The 26,423-nt window shown below is 40.1% G+C and overlaps 1 protein-coding gene across 2 annotated transcripts; it reads left to right on the forward strand.

Annotated features, from left to right (window-relative positions):
- Nucleotides 1-1,665: 1,665 nt before the first annotated feature.
- Nucleotides 1,666-25,698, forward strand: ecpas (Ecm29 proteasome adaptor and scaffold). 2 transcript variants are annotated; one of them, XM_034687248.1, is made up of 49 exons: nucleotides 1,666-1,809; nucleotides 2,592-2,722; nucleotides 2,970-3,086; nucleotides 5,145-5,263; nucleotides 5,449-5,598; nucleotides 5,705-5,882; nucleotides 6,132-6,271; nucleotides 6,534-6,612; nucleotides 6,705-6,824; nucleotides 6,953-7,038; nucleotides 7,159-7,234; nucleotides 7,327-7,376; nucleotides 7,485-7,551; nucleotides 7,705-7,827; nucleotides 7,946-8,049; nucleotides 8,177-8,300; nucleotides 8,396-8,476; nucleotides 8,585-8,798; nucleotides 9,477-9,568; nucleotides 9,752-9,886; nucleotides 9,997-10,168; nucleotides 10,357-10,529; nucleotides 10,689-10,790; nucleotides 11,712-11,835; nucleotides 12,251-12,396; nucleotides 13,018-13,072; nucleotides 13,204-13,318; nucleotides 13,423-13,491; nucleotides 13,605-13,722; nucleotides 13,812-13,979; nucleotides 14,136-14,215; nucleotides 14,512-14,617; nucleotides 14,726-14,773; nucleotides 14,871-14,989; nucleotides 15,945-16,095; nucleotides 16,201-16,266; nucleotides 16,414-16,503; nucleotides 16,631-16,697; nucleotides 16,786-16,877; nucleotides 16,972-17,038; nucleotides 17,150-17,347; nucleotides 19,236-19,447; nucleotides 19,536-19,579; nucleotides 19,674-19,866; nucleotides 19,952-20,099; nucleotides 22,809-22,914; nucleotides 23,035-23,123; nucleotides 23,212-23,283; nucleotides 24,674-25,698. In XM_034687248.1, the coding sequence occupies exons 1-49, from the start codon at nucleotides 1,788-1,790 to the stop codon at nucleotides 24,811-24,813; spliced, it is 5,538 nt and encodes a 1,845-aa protein (XP_034543139.1). In that variant the 5' UTR covers nucleotides 1,666-1,787; the 3' UTR covers nucleotides 24,814-25,698. The 2 variants fall into 2 exon arrangements, with proteins under 2 accessions (XP_034543139.1, XP_034543140.1); XM_034687249.1 differs by lacking the exon at nucleotides 1,666-1,809 and adding an exon at nucleotides 2,251-2,489 and having other exon boundaries at nucleotides 24,674-25,638.
- The last annotated feature ends 725 nt before the right edge of the window (nucleotides 25,699-26,423 follow it).

Genomic DNA, 26,423 nt, shown 5'->3' on the forward strand with positions numbered 1-26,423 from the left:
TTGTTTGTTATCAATGCCTAAAACACTTACAGGGGACTTACAAACTTGACTTACAGATCCCATATGGCACCTTTAATCATTCATTGACTTTAATTTAATTCAAAACTCAGGATTACTCATCCATGCTCTTATATAAGTGCTCAAACTTAATCATATATGGACATTGCACCTAGACTGTAAATTAATTAGCTCAACATGACAGTCTAAACCAAATAAACCAAACAAATAGTGCACTCTGGAATCAGGAGCCTTGCAAAATAAATTGGAGCAATATACTATAGACCTAAGTGTAAAAAACTAATACACAGCTGGGTACTGTGAGAATATACAGGAAGCTGGCGAACACCACAGGCATCTTAGCCTTTAAATAACTCACTATGGCTATTTGTCACTAAAACCCATGGTATAATTATGATTAGATAAAAACCTTATTTATGTCCATGCCCCTGATGCATGTAGTGATCAGTGGTGGACAGTGACAAAGTAAACTTGAGGAGGAGAATTTAGTTTACTCACTACTTTAGCTTTGAAGTCAGCTCCTGAATTTGTGGATTAAACAAAGAGCAAATTTCACTCAGATCAGGCAGTTCATGTAGAGGGGGTAATGATGGCTATAATTCTCTACCTGAGCACCCATGGCCATATCTTCAGCCCGTGTTAGAGGTTTTTGAAATGAAGAATGATACTAATATTCTCCCTGTTTCCCACTCTGCCCAAACATACAAAAATTCACAGTCCAACCTGAGAAAGCGTGTTGAGCTACGTAACATTTGTTTCATTCCAGATGAACATTTCAAACTAAGTTGTCTGTGCTTGGAATAACTTAGTTGCTGTTTTTATTCCATGGTATAGTTTTTAGAGATTTCAAGTAATGGTTCCTAAATAAATATAATCTTACAGAATTAACTCCTATGGATTCTTGACTGCACTCATGCTTTGTGAAAATACAAAGTTTTTAGATATGTTAAAAAGTACTTTGAATACTGAAATATTTTTAAAAGTAAGTACTGACTGACTTAAATCAGCTGCAGCTTCATGGAGCTCAGAAGTGTGTGTTTTTAGCTGGCTTGACAGCTGCTAAGAAGTTGGTTGCTACTAGATGGAAACACCCCTTACTGCTTACTCATAAACAATGGTTAATAATGTTTATTGATATTGTGTATTTGGAACTGTCTACAGCTTGCATCCATGGAGCCAAAGAGGACATAACTCAGCTATGGTGTGCTACAGTGGACGATCTTAAGAACTTGCTGAACTGAGCAATCCCCCCTCACACAATTTATCTTACGTCCCCACATACACACATACATCGACATAACTTTACCACATTACCACAGCATATGAATTTTCTTCCTTCTTCTGGACCTGTTGTTTTGTTTTGTTGTGTTTTTATTTTTTGTTTTTGTCTTTTTGTTTGTTTTGGTTTGTATTCTGTTTGTTCCTTGTTAATCTATGTTTGTATGTAACTGCAGAAATTCCATTAAAGAATTGATCACAAAAAAAAAAAAGCAAGTACTTCAGTATTTTAACTAAAGTAATAATTTGACAGAGCAACTTTCACTTGTATAAGAGTAATATTTGACATGGATAATCTATACTTTGACTTAAGTAATGAAGCTGTGTACTTTGTCCACTACTGTATAATTGTGATTAGATAAAAACGTCATTTCTGTCAGTGCCCCTGATGCATGTAGTGATGAAGCAGTGCAGCTGAGGAGTGGCACTGGCACTGACGCGTGCAGTGACACTGTGTGAACTGGGAGGGTCGCTGATGCCTGTCTGCAAACATGGCTGCCCAGGATGAACTCAGTAAGTTTTCTCTCCGTTAATTGTGATGAATATTTCTTAAAATATCGTACCTATGATTGTGAAACAAGTTCTGATCAACTGGCCCGCTTCAGTGTTACCACTAGGGATTTTTTCCCCGGTAACAACCCAGGTATCTCTAGTTAAAAGCTGGCAGGAATGATAGCTAGCTGCTCTGCTAGAAAGCTAGCTAGAAATGCTAACGTCAGAAGGCCGTTTGCCCAGTCATGGTCAAAATGAAACTATCACGCAGGCTAGTTATTTATTTTAATAATCAAACTTTAAGGTGCACATTTACGCACAGATACCCAGGTTCATTCATGATTTGCCCTGCATGATGTCACTGCTTGTGCAAAGCATGTATTATGGGATTGGAATGATATAATGCGTGGATAGTCTGTCATTTGTTGTAGCTAGCTGGTTGGTGAGCCATGCCGATAGAAAGAAGGCGGGGTTGGGTGATGGCTGCACCAACACAGCAGCTGACAGGACGAGATTATTAGCCAAACTGAACTGCAACATAAATGAAGGACAGTCTTTTTTAGTTCCCTATTTGTAGCTTTTAATTTGAGGTCCCTCTCGGTGAAGCTGAAGGTCGAACAGACTGGTTCTGCATGGTGTTGCCCCCCTCCCCAACAAAGAAATACTGTCTAGTGATTTACTGCAGAAGTATAGCTTCAGAAGTGCGTATTCTTAGGGTGTGGAAATGATCTAGAAGGAAGTGAAAGATTAGCATAAAATCAAAGATTAGAGCTGATCAGATTGATACATGTTTGTTTTTACAGATCAACTGGAACGTGTTTTCCTCCGCCTGGGCCACGCAGAAACAGATGACCAGCTACAGGACATTATCTCCAAGTTTCTTCCCCCTGTGCTCCTCAAACTCTCCAGTGTACAGGAGGGTGTGCGAAAGAAAGTAAGAAGGTGTTCTCCATCTGTGTGCCATAAAGACTTACAATGAGTTTGGAACCTATGGATCTTACAACACTTAATAAAGATGTGAATTTTTAAAAATTTCAGGTTTAAGAACGTATCATTTAAGTATTAACAAATGTTTTTTTAACAACAAACTTGAAATAAATCCACTAAACTTTGTTGGCTCCAGTGTTTCTCTTCATACATTAACACAATAACTGAATAACTTTCTGTGCCTACTCTGATAGGTAATGGAGTTGTTGGTCCACCTTAACAAGAGGATAAAGAGCAGACCCAAGATTCAGCTCCCAGTAGAAACTCTGCTGGTGCAGTACCAGGATCCTTCAGCTGCCTCCTTTGTTACGGTAAGGATAACATGTAACATGCCAAAACTTTGATGAGAATTGATGGTATCAAGAAGTGAAGACAACACCTTCAAAATTTAAATTGCACATGTGCCTGTTAAGAGGTTAATTGATTACCTTAACGTCAAATAATATTTAAGTGAGCTGTTTCATAAACAGGGCCGTCAGCATTACCAACAAGTCAAAAGTATAACAATATCACTGAAGTACTTCGAGTTTGAGCTGCTACCAGCCGGCAACCTCTGGTCTCAAACTATGAAGCCAATGCGGAAGTGTTATAAACTGCAATTCATCGAGAGTCCGCTTGAGGTTGGCTGTAGAAATACCAGAAACCACATAGACACCAAGTCAAAAAAGACGATCTTTGCAGCATTAATAAACATGTTTACAACCTGGTTCAAAAAACGGCTTGGCTCTACGGAGATCATTTCTCTATCGGCACACACTGTACGGGGGGTGAATTTTTTTCTAATGCAACGGATCAGAAGATATTAAGATTATGAGTTTTTGCCCAAATAAGGACATGACTGACTTGACTCCCGGATGGGAACACATAGCTGTTGGCTAGGAGGCTCAAACTCCGCCCCTTTACGTCACACTATGCCTGGTTAAGTTCTGCATTTCCAATATGCTGCTGCCAACTAGTAGCTTCAAATAGCGCTCAGCAACAGATGGGTGACGTCAGGGATACTACGTCCATTATTTATACAGTCTATGGCTGCCACCTACGAGCTAAGCAAACAGGTGCAGCTTATCAGATTGATGTCAGCAGGTATCTGCATCACAATAGCTGGCATAACACTGTTTTAGAATGTTTGAAACACCACAGACCTGTGGATGAAAGTAAATCCAAGTTAACTACATCCCTTGCTAGATCGGTGGCAACTGACTGCTGGCCAGTCAACACTGTGGAAGACTCCGGTCTAAGGGACGTCCTCAGGTTGGCATACAGAATCAAGTTCTATCACAAGGAAACACAGTTTCACACTTACATGACAGGGCTCAGTGGTAGAGTCGGTCGTCTCTCAATCGAAAGGTCGAGTGTTCGATCCCTGGTCCTGCTGTCCAAGAGTCCTAGAGTCCTGGAGTCCCGGAGTCACTGAAGAGTCCTTGGGCAAGGCACTTGACCCCAAACTTCCCCCAGTGGCTATGCTAATGGTGTGAGAATAGGATAAGTTGATACTGGTGGACTACTTTACATTGCAGCCTCTGCCATCAGTGAATGCATTTGGTGTGAATGGGTGAATGTGACATGTGATGTAAAAGCACTTTGAGTGGTCAGAAGACTAGAGATTGTGCTATATGAACCCAGTTCATTTACCATACAGGACCTTATGAAGCAGACAGCAACCAAACTGGAACTCCTGAAAAGTGTGAATGCTATTGCATCAACCTGGGAAGATTAGATGTCAGTGTGTGATCAAAATTGTCTTTGCATAACTACACACTTTATTTACACTCATTCGACATTTTGTACATGCACTACAGCATGCTTCTTATGTAAAAGTGATTTCCTTCAAAGAAACAACAACTTGTATTTCACAGGAAAAGCACTTTGAAGCCATGTCCTCCCTCTAAGTCATGGTTTCAAACCACACTGGTGGAGCAGTGCAGCATTTATTTGAATAACGAGTTTAAAAGTCACGATCCTGATGAAGTGCATTTTGACGATTCATTTGATTCCCAAAATCAAGTCACTACACATTTTCAATATGGACCAAAAAACAGTTTTGAAATGCAAGATAATGGAATTTTAAACATGCTATCAAACACAAATAACAATTGATATTCTGTGATAAATTGCGATCAAAAAATGAAATAGTTTGACAGCTCTGGTTATAAAGTGGCACAACTATTTGATCACCCTGTTTTTAATACAATCTAATAAATTACCTTAAATTTTGCTGCCACTGGCATGGGTTGTATGAGATTGGGGTATTTTGAATTTATCTCAATATTGTCAATATAGAATTGTATTCCGAAACCAATTTGAACTTTGTCTTAGCATTGGTTTGGAACTTAAGATAAAATTTGTGTTATTTCCTTTATGTTTTGCAGAATTTCACAATCATCTACATCAAAATGGGCTACCCACGTCTGGAGGTAGGAAAACAATGCGAGTTGGCCCCCACTCTCCTCACTGCCATGGAAGGCAAACCACAGCCTCAGCAGGACAGGTGAGGAGAGACACACACACTGACACACCTTAAGAACCACAAGTGTATTTACTTTATCCACAGTTTGCTCTTGTTACAATGCCAGATCAGAATGAGTATCTACTTGGAAAGAATTGGATAGGAATGACCTTATTTATTCCTTTCTTAACAGTGTTTCCCTACCCTCCCTCTGTTTCTTCTCTTAGCCTGATGCACCTGTTGATCCCCACTCTTTACCATATGAAGTACCCTGCAGACACTTCTAAAATTGCCACTCCATTTAACTTAACTGAGAGGCCAAAGACAGTTCAGCTGCTGCTGGAGTTCATGTTAGATGTTTTACTAATGCCTTATGGGTGAGTTCCTTCTGTTTGTTTGGTTATTCCACAATTGGGTGATTGTCTCAGTGTAAGGGTATTTTTCATCATTGAAACAATAATGCTTAATCTTCGTCTCCTGCAGGTTTGTGCTGAATGAATCACCGACTCGCCCTGCTCCCTCCTCCTCCCAGGGAGGTTCAGCAGATGGGGCAGTGGGTACAGGGGGCCAGGGTCTCCCCCAGCCCCCTCCAGGGATGAGTGTCTATGCTGCCAAGAGAGTAATTGGAGAGGCCCAGTGGAGCGCTGAGCAGTTAGAGCAGGTAAAATAGCAGAATATAGAGAAAGGGTAGCGGTACATTTCTTTCAGATTTTACTTGTTGGACAGAGCTGGTCTCTCACCTCAGTGCAGAGTCTGTTTGTTACCTCACAGGCTATACAATTCATTTTTAAATGCACATACAAGTTGTGTATTTTCAACGATTAAAGGATATGTGTAGATGTTGTAGCATATATCTGTATTACCATGTTATAATTACTAACCTATATCATTTTGGACTTGGTTTCCTCAGTGCAAGCTGGGCATAGTGAAGTTCATAGAGGCCAGGCAGGTCCCAGAGGTAGAGACTGTGGTACACCTGGTGGTGGCATCAAGCGACACGCGACACAGCGTAGCCACAGCTGCAGATCTGGAGCTGAAGAGCAAGCAGAGGTACGTGGAGCGTGAATCATACTTGGTTAATACTTGCATTCTAGAGTATTATTATCCACCCCGTAAATTGAACTGTAACTTAGTCTATGATGCAGACAATTAACACTTTGTTTTCTATGCTAGTTTAGATGTAAAATATCAAATCAGTCTATGCCTGTACAATTTCTTCAAGGCATGAATGATTCACAAGCCGGCATCTGTGTCAATCAAAAGACTCTTGTATGTATACCACTCTTTATGTTCTGTTGTTATTGTTTTTCAGCATCATTGATTGGAACAATCCTCTAATCATCAACAAGATGTACAAGGTGTACCTCGGGGATGTTCCTCTGAAAACAAAGGTTTGTAAACTCAACATTTATTTTCAAACAGTGAGTGTTTTTTTTTTTTAGATTTAAAGAAGGTAATGCGTGTACTATTATATGTGTATTAGGGGGGAAACATGAAGCAAGAGATGAAGCATGAGCCTGTAAGCACAAGAGTCAAACTAAAAATCCTGCCACATCTTCTACGGTCCCGCCTAGCTGCTGAGTGCTTTCCAGCCAACATCCAGGTTAGATTTTTCTTCATGCTGTAGGTACATTTTTAAAACATGTGACAATACATCCTGTGACAGGCTAGATCATTTTCAAGGTAATGCTTAACTTTATGGTACTGTAATTTCTTCCCTTTTCTTCACAGGTTGTATATGATGGTCTGTTTGGAGCCAGCACCAACAACAAGCTGCTGTCTCTTACCTTGCAGTTTGTCCATCACATCTGCATGGTGTAAGAACAGTACTATTTTTCCTTTTTTTTATGATTTTTTTTATGAATCCTATTTTTTTTACAATGACTTAGTATTTTTGTGCATTCAAATAATACGATTTATGCTGCTTTGTTTTTCAGATGTCCTGATTCTAATAAACCTTTAGGACTTATGCTCCTTAATGGCCTCACCAAGCTCATCAATGAATACAAGGAGGTAACACCACCAATCGCAACACATTTTTTAAACTTCAAATTTATACATTTCAATTAGATTATATCCTACTTAGCAACATTTTTTATTTTCAGGATCCTAAATTACTCTGTGTTGCCTACTCTGCTGTGGGGAAATTGTCGAGGTATGATGAAATGCATCTTTTTTTCTCCTTAAATATTGTGAGTTATCTGGTTTTAGAGTGAGGAATTAATGAATAACCGTCTCCTATCCCCTATATCCCCTCCTCTAGCCGCATGCCTCAGCTGTTCACGAAGGATATTGCACTTGTACAGCAGTTCTTTGAGTCCATGTGCAAGGTGGGTGAAAGATCTTTTAATGAATCCTCAGTAGCAAACTAATAAATTATAAACAAAGTTTGCAACTGTAGTTAGTAATTGCTTATCTAGCCTTTCGTCTATAGTGAGAAGAGGTGTGAATCAGGTATTGACAATGCCAAAAATCTTTTTCAGGAGGAGGCTGATGTCCGCCTTGCCATCCAGGAAGCTTTATCCATGATGGTTGCAGCATATGCCAACCTGCAGGGGGCACTGCTGAACCTGATGGAGGCCCTGGTAGCTGCTTACATTGTAAAGGTGAGTGTACAGAGGAAAAATAGATCTTTATTTTTAAAGGAACTCCAAATTACAGTTGACTGTTTTACTGATCTGGTATGCAAATTAATCATTCTTGATTGATCTTTTCTTTTGGTAGCCAGAGGTTCAAGTTCGCCAGGTGGCCATGAAGTTTGCCAGCACAGTGTTTGCTCCTGATCATGTGCCATCAAGATATCTGCTGCTTCTGGCAGCTGGAGACCCGTAAGTCCCAAAACACAGCACAATTAAAACAAAACAATTGTGGTCAGTTAGAATTTATGTTAAGTGTTAGTGGTTTACCTTCCTGATTAATGCAGATGCTGGAATAAGCTGGTATTCTGTTTTCTAGGAGAGAGGAGGTGTCTGGGGAGGCTCAGAAGGTGCTGAGAGCTTTACCAACCAAGAGTTCAGAGAAGGAGGGACCAAAGCCAATGCCCTCCTTTCCTGATATGGTGGCCTATGTCCAGGAGAAGGTGAGGCTCTGGAGGCTTACAAGTAAATCTCAAGTCAGATATTTCTGTTATAAAACATTCTGAATTCTGTATCTTTTTTATCTTGTCATTATCAGGCAGCCCAGAGGATCAAGACTCCTGCTAAATACATTGTTGGAACCTCCACTATTCCTTTCAACCCATCTGCATTTGCAGAGGTAGATATCAAGTAAAACATAGTTTTTCAAATTCAGTTTTTTTTCTATAGAGGAGAAAGTGGGTTTGTTTTTTTGCTGCAGACTCTTTTCATTTTTTTGTTCTCTCAGATCGTGCTGTACCTGCGGATGTGTTTAGCCCACAGCGCCGGGGCCACGCCCATGTCCACACGCCTGACAGAAATGCAGGATGATGCACCAGCAATCGGCCAGTACGTCCAAACACTTCTGTCCTCCGATCAGCCTGCAGTGTCAAAGGTTTCTGAGGCTAATCCTGTTCATGGTTACATGGATCTGCTGCAGCAGCTGCTGTCCGCTGTAGGGGGTGAGTGGAACAAAACTGCTGTATCCTCAGGGTGCATTAAACCTTGTGATCAAGTTCATTCTGAATTGTTGCTGGAAGCTTTTAGAACATTGAGATGAGTTTAGGTATTTCATAAGGCTTATTTATCAAGCTTCTATGCCTCCTACACACTGTACAGCGCCAGAACAAACTTCCATCGCTACACCTATATATGTACACATTGAACCAGAAACAGCTCAATATTGGTGTCCCAGTGTGTGATCACACATCCTGTTGGGGAAGCATTAGAGGCACAACTTGTAAACACAAAGCGGGAGCACCAAATACAAACACACTCAGACACACACACACAAACAGTGCTGTTCCACCCTGCTAGTTTCGATGCTACAAATTGCAACCTTCTTCACCCCATTCCCCCCCTGTTACCACATCCAAGGGATGATCAGAGAGAGAGCAACTTTGCCCTACCATTTAGATGGCAAGGAGTAACAGGGGTGTAAATATCCCACCTTGAACTGTCAGTATGTTAAAGCATGAAGTTTGTCCACAAGTACAGTTCAGTGTAGTGAAACAGAAAAATGTTTGGTTTTATTGTGTATTGTACTTATTCTAAGAAATTCAATGAATCGTAATGCTTTTACATTCATCAGTGGTGTGGTAATGTTCTGTAATGCTGAGATACGCTTGGTCTCTCAACAGGAATCCCAGTTATGTACTGTCTACTGGAAGTGGTATCTGTGTGCCCAGAAAAACTGGCTCCAAGATTTATTGAAAAAATTGACTGGATTAAAGTGAGTATTCTATTATTACTCATTTGCTTATTAAGATTTAAGATGGAAACAAACTGACATTCATAAATGATCCTCTGTTATTATTGAAGACAAATATTAGTAATACTATACGGCTATGAGCCCAATTCACATTCCACAACTATGAATGCATTCAGCTGCTATAACGGATGTTTCCATCTACAGAGTCTGATGAACACAAATAAGGAGGACATGAGGGAGCTTGCAGCGCAGCTGTATGCTTTGGTGGTTTCCACCATGACTGGCAACGAGCTGCAGATGGCAGTGCAGAACCTGGTCAAAATCACTAAAGACAACCATGTATGCCCCTTTTTCTCTGTGGACCACTTATGTAATTATTTTTTCAGTATTTATTTTAACCATGGGTGATTTAATCTCACATGTGTTTATTGGGTTTTATCGAACCACAGAGTCCTGAGACTCAGCATGGTGCCATCTTGGCTCTCGGCTACATGGTGGGAAGGTACGTGTGCAGGAGGAAAGCAGTCACCTCTAGTGACTCTATGCACAGCATGGACCAGCAAATGAGCATTCCTCCCGAAGAAGATGATGAACTTGTTGCAATGGCCACCAAGACTATCGGTATGTAATTATATTGCAGCAATTTTCTGTAGTTAAGGCTTTACTTGTCAACTATTGTAGCTTTCAGAGTAACATAGCCTTCATTGTATCCTTCCTGTGACAATTTTTTTTTATAATTTGCATTTACACGTACTTTCAATTAAACTCACTGCACTGGTTCATCTTCTTGTGTGTGTATTACTATCCAGGTTCCTTTTTGGACAGCAGTACGGCACTGCTAGCTATAGCAGCGTGCACAGCTCTAGGAGAAATTGGGCGGAATGGCCCCCTGCTGGTTCCTGCTGAAGGCGAGGGCTTTACTAAACTGTCAACTGTAGAAAACCTGCTGACTCGGATCCCATCTGGCAAGGAAAGCACAAAGGTAACAAATGAAAGTAGTTGCTGTCATGTTTTTAGTGACAGTGCACACCATTGTTATTCTATATCCATACTGTGTTATCGTATCTGTGGTAAAACATATTCAACACACATTATCTTTATCTTAATTATCTTGATTTTATTTGTTTGCGTCATGGTCCAGATGAAGGAGAGATCTATTCAAACTTTGGGTTACCTACCTGTGGGAGATGGAGACTTCCCTCACCAGAAAAAGCTGCTGCAGGGTCTAATGGACTTTGTAGAGGTAATAAAGAGGGCCTGAATGCCAGTAGCTTTGGGGGTATTGTGAGGACAACAATATTTAGAACTGAAAGATTAAAGGTAAACTTAAAGGTATGGAAATTTGAGCTCATAAATCCAACAAATAGAAATTTCCAAATTGTATTGTTATTTTCTTATTAATATGATTAAGCAAGGGGTACAAACTTTCAAGTTAAGTAGAAGTAGGTAGCTTTCAAAAATAAGGCTGTGATGCTTTTTTAAATTTATTTTTAATTTTTATTATAAATATATTTATTAGATTTTTTTAAACAAACAAAACATACATTTGGCTCACATATATATGTATCATGGTTAGAATTCAGGTTAAGTTACTACAGGCGTCAGGCACAGGGTTCACAATGTACATTGCAGAAGTGCAGAGATATAGGAAAAAAAAAATAAAAAATAAGGGAAAGATAGAATTTAAAAAAATAATAATAATATGATGATGATATTAAAAGTTGTGTCTATAGCACAAAGCCTCTTGTAAGAATAGTGGAAACATTTAGCCGAATATATACCAGGTTGGGTTCCCATTTTTCTACGGAAAACATCATCTCTGGAATGTAGTCTGCAAGTTAAGTAGTCCAGTGGGACATATTCTAGTATAACTCTCTGCCATTGTACCTTAGAAGGGACCCTATCTGTAATCCAGTTTAAAAGAAGACATTTTCTGGCACAGAAAGTTAACATCTTAAAAAGTTTCCTCTTATATTTATCAGTAACAGTAACATTAAGTATACCTAGAAATAATGACAATGGTCCACCTTTGGTATCAATATGTAGGATCTTGTTAATTTCTTGTTCTATGACGCTTTTTAATTGACACTGTCTACCTGTGTGGCTTTCAGAAGGCTAATGAGGGAAAATGTTTGTTTGTTTTTGCTCTTAATTTGCTGTGAAGGCTAAGCAGGTGGAGCTGCAGTTTACAGTTGGAGAAGCTATAACCAGTGCCGCAATAGGCACCAGCTCTGGAGCTGCCAGAGATCCATGGACCTGCACGGAGGACCAGTACACCCCGCCCCTCAGTAAGTAGTCTCATTTGTAGTTGTTGAATTTCACTTAAAATTGCTGTACACAGGTTCTGCATTAAGTGGTTAAAACCTGCAGTATAATTACTAATTGATTCTGTCATTCCTTAAACTAGTCACATACATTGATTTGGTTGACAGCCTCTTGCATGATGACAGTGATTTTTCCAATGTAAAGAATGTCAATCGAAGATGTATTATCTGTCTGGCAGCTCTACATTCCTGTTAGGTAGACTTCATGTTCGATATCTGACTATCAACAATATCAAGTGTAATTTTCACCAGCAGTTAAATCTACATTTAAAAGTCTACTTTTTTCTTCCTAACGTCCTATGCCCCCCTCCAGAAGAGAGGAAATGTTGGTTTTCAACCTAACCTAACAACTCTCACACTCTCTTTCTCACCCTTTCAGACATGAAACACAATGACGTGGTTCCGTGGGTCCTTGACTGCATTCTGTGCAAGTACATACCCAGCCAGAACCCTCATGCTCGACAGGCAGCCTGCATATGGCTGCTTTCCCTGGTCAAGAAACTCAGCCAACACAAGGAAATCACGGTGCGTGTACTATGAAACTTCATGTGTATATTAGGGGTGAGTATTGGCAAGAACTTCACGATACGACACGCATCACGACACTTGGGTCACCATACGATAGTATCAAGATATCACAATATTGTGATATATTGTGATCTTATACACAGTTAACTAAGAAAAAAATAGAGATGGTGTATATGTAAATCACACAATATTACTGGAAATTGAAAGGACAAATTAAGTCAAAACTATTTGATTGAAAACAACTTTTCCACTTTATTGTTTCTGAAATACTGAAGTTGTATTTTAGTTCCAACTCAGATAAAATATAAACATTAAAAAATAAAAAAATAAAATCAATATTAAGAGTTGAAATAACGATATTATATCGGAGGTCAAAGTATTGCGATATATTGCTGTATCGATATTTTTTCACACCTCTAGTGTATATACCTCCCGAAACACCAGATAGAAAGTTTTCCAAGTTCAGTAAGGACCAAAACAGTCAATGCTTTGCAAACTTTATAAAGTTGTGAGTTTTTTTTGTCTTTTAAAATGAGCGTCATCATCACTACAAGGCTCTCTTTATCCAATTTTGTTTATAGTACAATAAATTTTATCTATGTGCTTTCACTCCAACAGTCCCATTTAAAGGAGATTCAGTTGGCCTTCATCTCTGTTCTCTCAGACACTGATGGTAAGAAGAGTCCTGTGGCACCCAGTGCTTTTCAAAATCGAAATGTGCAACTTCACAAAACAAAAGGCCTTCTTTTCTCTAGATCATTCTGACAATTCTTTGTCAATCTATCATTTTCTTCTTTCATTTAGAGTTGAGTCAGGATGTAGCCTCTAAAGGTCTGGGTCTTGTCTATGAGATGGGTGGAGAAGGCGACCAGCAGAAACTAGTGTCCACACTAGTGGAGACGCTCATGACAGGGAAAAGGTGAGTTGATTGTTTTAGTAAAAGAGGGAGATAGCAAGACTTTTCAAAAATGTTTTCAGAGTTTTAAGACATCATTGATCTCTTATTTATTATGTTTTCTTCAGAGTGAAACATGCTGTTTCAGAAGATACAGAGGTGTTCCAAGGAGAAGGTTTGGGAAAAACACCTGATGGGTAAGTCATTTGTCACCATTACTGCACTTTTTTTTTGTGCAAAGAAAAAAAAGTTTCATATGTGTATTTGTGGAGGTTCTAATTCTCTCTCCTACCTTGTTGGCCCCTGGCAGTCATGGTTTGACCACATACAAGGAGCTCTGCTCATTGGCCAGTGACTTGAACCAGCCAGATCTTGTGTACAAGTTCATGAACCTGGCCAATCATCATGCCATGTGGAACTCCCGCAAGGTATCAGACTCATTAACCATCTTCATCCTCTTTCTATTTCCTGGGTTTGTCCTGAACTTCCCTCCACCTGAACCTCTCCGTCATTTCAGGGCGCAGCTTTTGGTTTCCACATGATCGCAGCCAAGGCAGGGGAGCAGCTGGCTCCATTTCTGCCACAACTCGTGCCCCGTCTGTACCGTTACCAGTTTGACCCCAACCTGAGCATACGCCAGGCCATGACCAGCATCTGGGATGCCTTGGTCACTGACAAAACCCTGGTAGGAGTTGAGACTGACCCAACATGTTCATGTAAAAATAAAAGTGTCATGTGAATGTTAAGACAAATATAATGTAGACAGAGAGTATTACTTCAAGTCGAAAATCAATACAACTGTTGTATATTTTTATTCTATCATTGTTTTAATGTGTTTTAGGTTGACAAGTATCTTAAGGAAATATTGCAGGACGTCATTTCAAACTTGACCAGTAACGCATGGAGAGTGCGTGAGTCCAGGTATGATAACAATACACAAGAGTTAAAGATTTTCTGTGACTATTATTAATAACTTCTCCTGTAATTAATTTATTTAGCCCAATATTTATTTATTTATTTATTTGAGTGATAAATATTGAATTTTTGTAAAGTGAGTATGCTGAAATTAGGGCTAGCTGTAGCAGTCCAAACCATTGCAAATATTGTATCTGTTCTCATTATAGTGAACATAATGAGCATTGAAGTTTTGTTAACGTCTGATATAGCCAACTCTTAGATAACATAAAAGGCCTAAACTGTAATATGATTTCCTTAAGCTGCCTGGCTCTAAATGACCTGATTCGTGGCCGCCAAGCTGATGACCTCATTGATCACCTAGCAGAAATTTGGGAGACCCTCTTCAGAGTCCTCGATGACATTAAGGTAAAGAGAAAATAACTAACAGTATAACTATAAGCACAATTCAGCATGTATTCAGTTTGGATTTCTTCCATGCTATTGAAATTAAACCTGACTGTTTTTTTGTGTCAGGAATCGGTTCGAAAAGCTGCAGACTTGACACTGAAGACGCTTAGCAAGGTAAAGTTGTGTCACATATATCCTTCTTCATGTGTCTTTTTAGTTTGACATGTGTTCATGTTTAGATCTTGTTGTCCTTTTTGTTCTCTCTGTCCAGGTTTGTACTCGTATGTGCGAGTCGACCGGCTCTGCAGCCCAGAAAACTGTGGCTGTAATGTTGCCAACCCTACTGGAGAAAGGCATCATTAGCAATGTTGCAGAGGTCCGCTCACTAAGGTAACTTTGCTGTCTTGACTGTCAGTCTAATATGTTACAATGTCATTTAGCAGAGAACAAGAACAACACAAGCAAAGATCTAGACGAGAGGAAACAAGATCAGTAAGAGTAACAAAGTGCTTCAAGTCCATTTGGATGCAGGTACTGCCAAGCAGTGTAAAGGCAAAAGTAAATGAGGATTTTAAAAACAATGGGTTTTTTTGTAAAATAAGGAACACCTACAATGAAGCAACCAAACCAAGACCTTCCATTATCAGCATTATTAATTAACTTGTCATCACCACAATAATTACCAAAGTACCAAGTGCTGGGTCACTCAAGAGCTGAACACAGATTCCCAGAGTAGAGCAGTAGCTAGAAGACACGATCTGCCACTGGGACAGTGGAGAATTGTCTAGCTAAGTGCATAGTGTTTCCTAAAGAGCTGGGTCTTCAGCTGTCTTTTGAAAGTAGAGAGGGACTCTGCAGATCAAATGGAGTTGTGTAATATATAATATAATATAATAATGTATAATATAAAATCCCATTTAACCAGTCAAGGCACTGCTTCTTTTTTTATTAGTTTTAAACTGGCAACTTAGTTATCCAGATATGGTCTTTGAACCCTTTACTAAAATCACTAAGAAATATATTGTTGCATCATCTGAAGTGATGGTGTTCAGCGGAATTGATTTTCTGTTTGTAACTCCATTACAAGGTTTTTTCTCCTTTGTGGAAAGTAGTGGCCTTGGGGCTATGATGAAAAAAAGGCTTTCACAGTACATCTCAACAACCTTTTTAGTGAGAAAATATGATGTATTTAGGAGAGGACAATGATGACACCATAGTTAAGAAGTGCACTAAACTGTTCTCTTTATTAAGTCAAAGAAAAAGTTTGGATCAAATTAACACTTGGCCAGAGCATCATCTACCTTGTCTTTGTAACCTTAACCATTCTATTGTATGTCCTTTCCAGTATCCAGACCCTGGTGAAGATCAGTAAGACAGCTGGTGCCAGATTAAAGCCTCATGCTTCCCGTTTGATCCCAGCACTCCTGGAGGCTCTCAGCACCCTGGAGCCTCAGGTCCTCAACTACCTCAGTCTCAGAGCCACAGAGCAAGAAAAGGTAACCTCATCCTCACCTTTAGTAGAACCAAAGCTTCTTAATTTTAACGTAGGTTAGACTGCACTGCAACTCGAGGTTGTCATTTATCATTTCTTGCCTGTCTAGAGTGCCATGGATGCTGCCAGGCTGAGTGCTGCCAAGTCCTCTCCAATGATGGAGACTGTAAATATGGTAAGAAGAAAACCATTCATATTTCTATTATAGGTGTTAGTTTTTTGATAATGTGAGGTATAATATAATTTTTCTTGAGGAGAAAAAGAAAAGGTTTCATGAAAGCCCATGAGATCTAATTGTAGAGATATGTTTTGTTGTGTTCAGTGTCTGCAGCACCTTGATGTTTCCGTGCTCGGAGAGCTGGTTCCCAGACTCTGTGAACTGCTCAAGAGTGGAGTAGGCTTGGGCACCAAGGTAGACACACACTTCTGTACAGTAGACTCTAATTGTTGGCTTGCTTGAATGATAAGGGGTTTTCTTGTTATGTGTGTAGAGTTATATTAAATCAGCTTTCTTATGTCTGTCTTTTTTATTGTCTCAGGGTGGCTGTGCCAGTGTTATTGTTTCACTTACAGTGCAGTGCCCCCAAGACCTCACCCCATACTCAGGTATTACAAAAATTGTCCATCCGCTCTTGTGTGTGATGCATTTATTGTATGAGTGAATTACTGAAAAAAGATGTTTCTGTGTTTCCAGGTAAACTGATGAGTGCCCTGCTCAATGGCATCCACGACAGAAGCAGCGTAGTACAGAAACAATTTGCTTTTGCATTGGGACACTTAGTCAGGGTAAGCAGTGTTTCTGTTTAGCAGTATGACAATAATCACAGCACAGGTTCTTTCTGAGTGACTCAGTAAGCTTTCTTGCTTGTTTACTCATCAGACAGCAAAAGACAGCAGTGTAGAGAAACTACTACTGAAGCTAAACAACTGGTACCTGGAGAAAGAAGGTAAGACGGCTCTAAATGTATAATTTTCCCATGAAATACTTAACCAAAGTAAATCGATAGACCAAAAAATAACTTTCGGACTTCACTCTCCTCTTCTATTTTTACTACCAGAGCCGGTGTACAAGTCGTCATGTGCGTTGACTTTGCACGCCATCAGCCACTACAGCCCCGATGTGCTGAAAAGCCATGCAGGAGTGGCTCTGCCGCTGGCCTTCCTGGGTATGCATCAAGCTCCCGGTCCTGATGAGGAGAAGGGAGAGGGCCACGATGCCACGCTGTTTGCTGAGGTGTGGCAGGAGAATGTACCAGGTGAGGAAGCTCATTAAGTCTGAATCAATGGCTGTTTTCGAAAAACTGCCTACTATACTAGCAGTACGTACTGATTTGGCCAAAATTCAGTATGTAGTAAGTAGTATGTGAACAAGAGCAAAATCTGCAGTATGCCAAAACTACCCGGATGTCGTACTGATTCGGGAAAATTTCTCAGTATGCATCGGACCAGTCTGCCTCGCATACTGTTTCAGTACTGTTTCAAGACAGCACCTCAAAGGTGAAACCAAAACATTTTGTTCTCCCTCGACTAGATGACAAGAGTGTAAGTCATTCAGCACACCACCTCCAGATTAAGACGTGGAACATGGGTCAAACTTTGAAATCAAAATGCACGACCAAGAAACCTTTGAAACATGGTTTCTGCCATTATATTTAATTCATAACATGGTCATTTATGTACAAGTGTTATAATTTCAAAAGTTCAATGCTATAAAAAGGGATAGAATGCCATGATTGAAGTATTGTTGACGAATGCAGCTCCTGTGGTCCAGTGTGCACCAGATGAGCAGAGTTTAGAAGGAACAGCAAGAAAACAAAACAAACTCTGCGGTTTATACTATACTGCATCAAATCAATGCCATAGCCTATGCTGTAGGTTTGCGTATCCATGTTTCAACACAGAAGTGTAGGCCATAGCCTGATGTGCACCTTCTCAAAAATGTAACTATGCGTTGAAATTACGCAGAGCCCTGTGATTGGTTCACAAGGTGGCATGGTATTCCCTGCACTTACATTTCTTTTTTTTCAAAGATCTTTTTATTTAGATTTTGACACATTACAAATAAAGATCAATGCAAACAACTCAAAGAAGTGATGTTTTGCATAAGAAACACATTAAGTAAATGAATAAAGAAACAAGCTAATATGTGATGATAACTTAAAATAAAAGATTGATAAGTACTCAAGCAGGAAAAATAAAGAATAGTGAAACTATAATACGATGAGTAGGTGAATATCAAAAAATAAATAACTGAAAAAGGTAAAAGAGCAATAAGTATAAAAATACAAATATATATCCAGATACACCTACATACATACATATACATACATACATGCACATACACACACATGGAAATAATAATATAGCGCTTACATTTCTGAAATCACTGTGAATCCACTGCACTTTCACTCTCCTCCTCCACTTTTCCTTTCTATTCCTCTTTGTTATAATTGCTGTATGATAAATCGCAAAATGTATCAGCTTTGATTAAATATAATGTACTCGGAGTCACCATAGTTCTCTGTGGACAAGCAAACAGAAACAAAGCAGGACAGGAAACAGGCGATCTGACTCACATAGAAATCGCACTGCCTCCAAGCATTTAGCGCAGTATTGCAGAGCGACACGGACGCTCCGAAGCACAAGTATATAGTGCTCATGACGGCGTTGGCCACTATGGCGTAGAGTCATCGCCGAAGTATAAACCCAGGCTTAACTCCCCATTGCCCTGAGAGTGTGCCTTAGACTGCCAGAGTAATCTGATTTGTTGGAGATTGTACCAAACTAAAGGATATTTAGCATTTAATTAGTGAATTCTGTGTGGTTTGGTTAGCAGGAGGAACAGGGCATTAATACCGTGGCATCACCTGCCGTCCACACATTGTCTATGAATTAAATACTGGCTGAACACTGGCTGCAATGACAGCTTTTATTAGAAGGAAGCAGCTGAGTCAATTCCATTGTCAATGAAGTGAATCAATGATTTCTAGATGAAAACAAGTGACAATACGTGGTTGAAATAATTTGTTGTAGCAGAGTTGTAATTTGAATGTTAATATACATTGAAAGCAGCCTTATTTTATCTGCCATTCGTAATTATTTATATTTCAATGACAGTTTCTTTGAACTTTTCTTTGATTCCAGGAAGCTTTGGAGGCATCAGACTCTACATGACGGAGCTGATTGCGATCACGCAGAAGGCGCTGCAGTCCCAGTCCTGGAAGATGAAAGCTCAGGGTGCCGCTGGTATGGCAACCGTTGCCAAGGAACAGACAGGCTCATTGGTAGCACCACACCTTGGCATGGTGCTGACAGCGTTAATGCAGGGACTGTCTGGGCGCACATGGGCTGGCAAGGTAACATCACACCGAAGAACAGCGAAACAAAGTAATAATAAAAGAAGAGTTTTGATTGGATATTCATCTTTTCTTTCTTGTTTTTCAGGAGGAGCTGCTGAAGGCTATCGGTTCTGTCGTCTCCAAATGCATGTGAGTCTTTTTGCTGAACTTTTCCTCTGCACTTCCTGTTTTATTTTAGAAGACAATATTCATGTACTTTCTTTTATAATCTGTCGTCTTTCAGCCTGGAGCTGCAAAAGCCGTGCACTGGCCAACCCACCATCTCTGAAGTGCTTGAAGTCGTTCTGAAGGAATGCCGCAAAGAGAGCCTTGTTTACAAAATGGCAGCTCTGCGCTGTGCAGGAGACGTGCTTCAAAGCAGCAAGGAGGACGCTTTCAGTGATATGGCTGAGATCCTTTTCCCTCTGATCAAGAAGGTTTAACATCATCTACTCACTCAGTTAAAGACATGTTTGTGTTTCAAGCAGCTTTCGCTCAATCCATCTTCCTGTTTTCCGTTAGAGCTGCCCAGAGAGCGGAGCCGCATCTCAGCGGTCACGGGAGGACGATGATGATAGAGACGCAAAAGAGAAAGTGCTGCAGACAGAGGCTCTGCTCTGTGCATTTGAGAGTCTGGGGAAGGCTTGGCCCAGAAACCCAGAGACTCAGGGTAAGCTCCAGCAACACACATTTTTCAAGGCTGTATTGCTCAAAGTGCATTCTTAATGTTTCAAGATATTAATCATTTTATTAACACTTCTACTTCAATCCTTCACAGTGAGGTTTAGGCAGAGAATATTTTCCTTTGCTGTTATCTGATTTTGAAGTTAACACCCTGCTGGACTTTTGACTCACTCTTTTAGTCACTGCTCATGTGGCAGATGAGTCTTTCTTCTTTGTACCTTGAACTGTAACCCCTTCTGTGATGGTCCTCATGTCCAGCATGAGCACACTTCACCAGATCCAAGTTATTGACAGCTTCTGTTTCTCCAAAATAGAGATCAAGTGAGCTTACATTTAAAGCTAGCTTTTTGCTTAGTTTAAAGTTACCTGGAAGGGTGTCAGTCACTGTAAACAGGCTATGTTTGCTCACTAATATTATTCAAATGACACTTTCCCAGAGATGTTAGCACTGTTTCTATGATAATGACTCACTACATAGCCCACAGTCATAAGCCCACTCTGTGTTTTTTTACAGATGAGCCCATATTTACTGTCTCACAAACTTATTCCCATTCCATTACTTTAAAAACCTGTCTTTTGTATGTGAAGTAGGACTGGAATTTAATTATATATATTCCAAATATAACCTGAAGCTACAGTTTCAAAGTTAGCTTGATGTCGTAGTGACTCAATTACATTGTTAAGGCCAAACCTTGTTTTCAGAACTGCCATAATGTTGTTGCCACAGTGATGTACAGTGGGGCAAAAAAAGTATTTAGTCAGCCACTGATTTTGCAAGTTCTCCCACTTAGAAAGATGAGAGAGGTCTGTAATTTTCATCAGAGGTACACTTCAACTATGAGAGACAAAATGAGAAAAAAAATCCAGGAAATCACATTTTAGGATTTTTAAAGACTTTATTTGTAAATTATGGTGGAAAATAAGTATTTGGTCACCCACAAACAAGCAAGATTTCTGGCTCTCCCAGACCTGTAACTTCTTCTTTAAGAAGCTCTTCTGTCCTCCACTCGTTACCTGTATTAATGGCACCTGTTTGAACTCTTTATCTGTATAAAAGACACCTGTCCACAGCCTCAAACAGTCAGGCTGTTTCCGAAATCGCCTACTATACTAGCAGTACGTACTGATATGTCCAAAATTCAGTATGTAGTAAGTAGTATGTGAACAAGAGCAAAATCTGCAGTATGCCAAAACTCCCCGGATGTCTACTGATGCGGGGAAATATCTCAGTGTGCATCGGACCAGTCTGCCTCGCGTACCGTTTCCCATAATGCATAGCGCTCGTTCTGCTTTTTTCCTCATTTTTTGACGGGAGGAAATCCGTTTTTGGGTGCTTTGAAAGTTATCAAATTACATATAAACCACTTCCTAACTTTTTAAATCATAAATGGATGCTAAATAAGCATTTTATTTATCGGCTTCGCCGTTGTTTACTTCCGCTTTCCAAAACCGGAAATCCAGCGAAGTCTGGCTCAGCCAGGGACTCAAATCCTGCAGCGCCAGGCGTGTTCCCCTGCTTAAGCCAGTACATGTCCAGGCCCGTCTGAAGTTTGCCAGAGAGCATATGGATGATCCAGAAGAGGATTGGGAGAATATCATGTGGTCAGATGAAACCAAAATAGAACTTCTTGGTAAAAACTCAACTCGTCGTGTTTGGAGGAAGAAGAATGCTGAGTTGCATCCCAAGAACACCATACCTTGTGTGAAGCATGGGGGTGGAAACCTCATGCTTTGGGGCTGTTTTTCTGCAAAGGGGACAGGACGACTGATCCGTGTTAAGGGAAGAATGAACGGGGCCATGTATCGTGAGATTTTAAGCCAAAACCTCCTTTCCATCAGTGAGAGCATTGAAGATGGAACATGGCTTGGTCTTCCAGCATGACAATGATCCCAAACACACCGCATGGGCAACGTAGGAGTGGCTCCGTAAAAAGCATTTCAAGGTCCTGGAGTGGCCTAGCCAGTCACCAGACCTCAACCCCATAGAAAATTTGTGGAGGGAGTTCAAAATCTGTGTTGCCCAGCGACAGCCCCAAAACATCACTGCTCTAGAGGAGATCTACATGGAGGAATGGGCCAAAATACCAGCTACAGTGTGTGCAGACCTGGTGAAGACTTACAGGAAACGTTTGACCTCTGTCATTGCCAACAAAGGTTATGTTACAAAGTATTGAGTTGAACTTTTGTTATTGACCAAATACTTATTTTCCACCATAATTTACAAATAAATTCTTTAAAAATCCTAAAATGTGATTTCCTGGATTTTTTTTTCTCATTTTGTCTCTCATAGTTGAAGTGTACCTCTGATGAAAATTACAGACCTCTCTCATCTTTCTAAGTGGGAGAACTTGCAAAATCAGTGGCTGACTAAATACTTTTTTGCCCCACTGTATGTCAAACGAAGAGTTATGTTTTTAAGAGTGTTCAGTCACTCTCATTGTTCACAAAAAAAAATCTGCAGGAACAGATCCACGGATGACACCTGAAGATACAGGCTAGGACGGGTCATCATGGGTCATGTGGGACTTTGTTGGTATAGCTTCTCTACCTGTGCATGCGTAAGATGGTATTATTCAGTGCTTCAAGCCCTGCTTCTAGTGTTCAGAAGGGATGAAATAGAACAGGTCTGTGAGCTGCTGAATGATAAGATGTGGCCCCTTCAAAGTAATGTTCTGATCTTTGTGTGTCCCTGTAGCTCGTTTCCAGGTGGAGGTGTGCAATCTGATGTGTCAGAAGCTAAAGCTGAGCACCTGGAAAGTCCAACTTGCTGTTCTACAGTCAATGAAAGCGTATTTCCAGGGGTAAGGACTCATTTTAGAATAGCTTTTTGCATATTTTCCTGTAATTCTCCTTTAACTTCACCGTATTTGTTGAGACTTTTTTGAGATGATGGTTTACATGAGCAACGTTTTTCTCTGTAGGCTGTTGCTGCTAGAGAAAGGCAGTGAAGACTGTGATGCTTTGTCACAGATCCTCACAGAGACATGTGCTGCTCTCACATATCCTTTAGGTAGGTGCCTCACATTTTCAGTGCTCTCTGAATCACAGTCTAGTTCACCTGCATTGCATTAACATACTGTTGTCATTTCTGTTTCCAGAAAACAAAAGTTACTCCTCTGTGAGGACAGAGGCCTTGTCAGTTGTGGATCTGATTGTTAAGAGAACTGGAGGTATGTATTTTACTTTATTTCACTGAGCCATACTGTGAATAAATAATAAGGAATGGTTGAAAATGCATTATAATCTTATAGTAAGTGGCGTACAGTCTGATCTTCTGTCAGGAGCAACCTTGACTAAAACATATTTTGCACATGGCTGTTACTTAAAGTCAAAGCACAAATGGTTTCTTGTAGGAAGTCTTCCTGTTTCTTATAACAGCCTTGTGCTTTCTGGAAGAATTATTTATAAGCTTGCAGCAGAGCTCAGGGGATGTCAATGTTTGACAGACTAACACTGCTTTGATCCAGACTGAAAGATCTCAACCAGTATTGAACATGCTGCCATGAATTATTTTGTACAGATGTCATGGTTTCCTGACAGTTGATCCTTACATTCCAAGTGATCCTTGACTTTAACTACCATCAAGTTCACATTTGATGTTTTGAGTAAAATATGAATGAATTGTGAAAGCAGAGGTTTGTGGAGCCCTCTCATAACAAATATGCCTACAGAATGTGGTGATGACGCGAGCAAAAATCGCGGCCAGTATGCGCTTGTCTGGATAAGGGCCAACATGTCTGCATCCGTTATTCCTTTAAATGCAGCACTAAAGCGTCTTCTAAGCAAAGAGGTTGAGATAGACCATGGAGTGAAAACAATGAAAAGTACACTCAGAGTCCGTCAGCACATGTTTCACTGAGATCTATTCGGATCCTCTGCACTTCATCGCGACTGTACTTGATCAGCGTTATAAAGATCATTACTTAGATGTGGGATTAAAGCAGCGCGCACGAGAAATGATCAAGGCCGCGATGGATGTGGAGAAGCGCACAGCGCGAGAAGGAGAACAGAGCACAGAAAAAAAGGACTCGTCTCTCTGAACCAGATGAGGGGCATGCACCCTAGTTGTCTGAGATGTTCAATGATATCCTTGATTTTAGTCAGGTTAGTACACAGTCAGAGCCATAAATGCAATGGTAGGGGAGGCCGGGGACAGTCGTAACATTTTTGACATTTCTGTCTATAACTTTGAACTCTTTTAACCCAGTGTGTTCAAACTGCTATACAAACTAGCTTCAAGTGTCTGCTAATAAATGGCCTAGAAAATGCCTGTGCAACACAAACAGAAAATGCATGGCCTAATCTCTTATCCAAGGAGTGAAATATTACAACTGTCCCCGGTCTCCCTACTAATAATTGGCATAATAATTTATTTCGGTGTTTCTGTTTTCGGCCTTGGTTTCCCCATTTTGGTTTTCGGTTTCGGCCAAGAATTTTCATTTCGGTGCATCCCTAATGTCTACCTATAAAGATGCATTTTAAAGTTATATAGTTCGTTATGTTGTATAGAGACAGGAATTCCACATCCCTGAAATATGTGTGTATGTGTGATGTTAACAGAGAGTGAGCAGTGGGACTGTGTGTCCGTTAAGAGCCGGGAGCAGCTGCAGCGCTCTCTGTCGACACTGCAGTCAGACAACAGACCTGACCTGAGGGATAAAGCCCAGGAGCTGCGCAGACACATCCAGAGCCAACCCTGAGCTCTCTCTCTCTCTCACACACACACACACACACACACACACACACACACACACACACACACACACACACACACACACATGCAGTCACCACCACCACAAAGTACAACAAATTAAAACAACTTGTTTTCCTCTCACGAAAATAAAACACATCACACACTCCTCTGGTGTTTTTGATGCAGCGATCCATCTCTAACACAAACCTCTGTATAAGTTCAGTACTCATCCATCTAACGTGTGAGCTCTGAAGCTGACTTTGTTCAACAAACTGCTTCCCTGAAGCTGTCAGACTAATTTCTGTTTGTGGCCAACAATGCTTGACGTTGAAACCCAAGGAGATGACGACAACACAACTTACTCAGAGATTTTTATGCACAGTGATTGTGAGGAAAGCCAAGGCTACTGTAGTGATGTGTCAAGTTGTATGTGGCTCAATTGAATGGACAGTAAGATAATGATAATAAATACTATATAAACCAATGTGTTGGGTTTGTGGATGCTGTATACCTATAACCCCAGAGTGGGGACTTTAACTACTGTTGTGGGTTTGCCTACTTATTAAATGTAAGAACAACAGCAGGCTGCTTACATCGGCTAACACAATGACCTATCAACTCCATTTGAAGTTGCAGTATCCAGGGTTTGGACGCTTGCTCACTTTTTACAGTTGTTGCTGAGTAGTGGTGAAAGAAGTGAGGCATTGATATATATCACTGTGTGTCCTGTAAACTGTTATTTTTCCTGTTTGCAGGGTGAATGAGCAAGATGAGAGCCATTTTTTTGTGAAGTGATGATAGACTAAATAAAATCCTGCTGTTAAATTCAAAAGTGATGCTATTGTTTGAATCTGTTCCTGATGAAATAAAACTACATTATCAATTTGGAAAAGTGATTTTCTTTGTCTTCATTACGGAACAAATATGAAAACTTTAAGTTAGCTTTAAGCCAAAGCAATTTTTCTTTTCTGAAGGGCATGAGAGGCCATAATTAAGACTTCAGATCACATACAGATGCAAGAAAAAGTATGTGAACCCTTTGGAGTGACCTGGATTTCTGCATAAATTGGTCATAAAATGCAATCTGATCTTCATTTAAGTCCCAACAATAGAAAAACAGTCTGCTTAAACTAATACCACAAAGAAAAAAGATGTTTTCATGATTTTATTGACCACACCATGTAAACATTCACAGTGCAGAGTGGAAAAAGTATGTGAACCCCTAGGCTAAGGACTTTGGTAAGAGCTAATTTAAGTCTGAAGTTTGCCTACCTGGTGTCCAATCAATAAGAAGAGATTGGTGGTGTTGGTTAAAGCTGCCCTGCACTATAAAAAACACACCAGTTTTGAGTTTGCCATGCCAAACTCAAAACCATGCCTTACACAAGAGCTCTCAGAAGACCTGCAATTAAAATTTGTTGACTTGCATAAATCTGGAAAGGGTTACATGAGTATCTCTAAAAGCCTTGATGTTCATCATCTACAGTGAGATAAATTATCTGTAAATTGAGACAGTTCAGCACTGTTTCCACTCTCCCTAGGAGTGGCCGTCCTGTAAAGATGACTGCAAGAGCACAGAGCAGAATGCTCAATGAGGTGAAGAGGAATCCTGTAGTG

This window comes from Notolabrus celidotus, chromosome 7 (genome assembly GCF_009762535.1).
Source record: "Notolabrus celidotus isolate fNotCel1 chromosome 7, fNotCel1.pri, whole genome shotgun sequence".
Taxonomy (NCBI): Eukaryota; Metazoa; Chordata; class Actinopteri; order Labriformes; family Labridae; genus Notolabrus; species Notolabrus celidotus.

What these genes read in the sequence shown, in the direction of transcription:
- ecpas (XM_034687248.1), top strand. Translation starts at nt 1,788, where the DNA reads ATGGCTGCCCAGGATGAACTCA. An exon ending in CAGCTGCCTCCTTTGTTACG is followed by an intron (nt 3,087 to 5,144) that starts GTAAGGATAACA and finishes TATGTTTTGCAG; the next exon opens with AATTTCACAATCATCTACAT. An exon ending in CTGGTACCTGGAGAAAGAAG is followed by an intron (nt 17,039 to 17,149) that starts GTAAGACGGCTC and finishes TTTTACTACCAG; the next exon opens with AGCCGGTGTACAAGTCGTCA.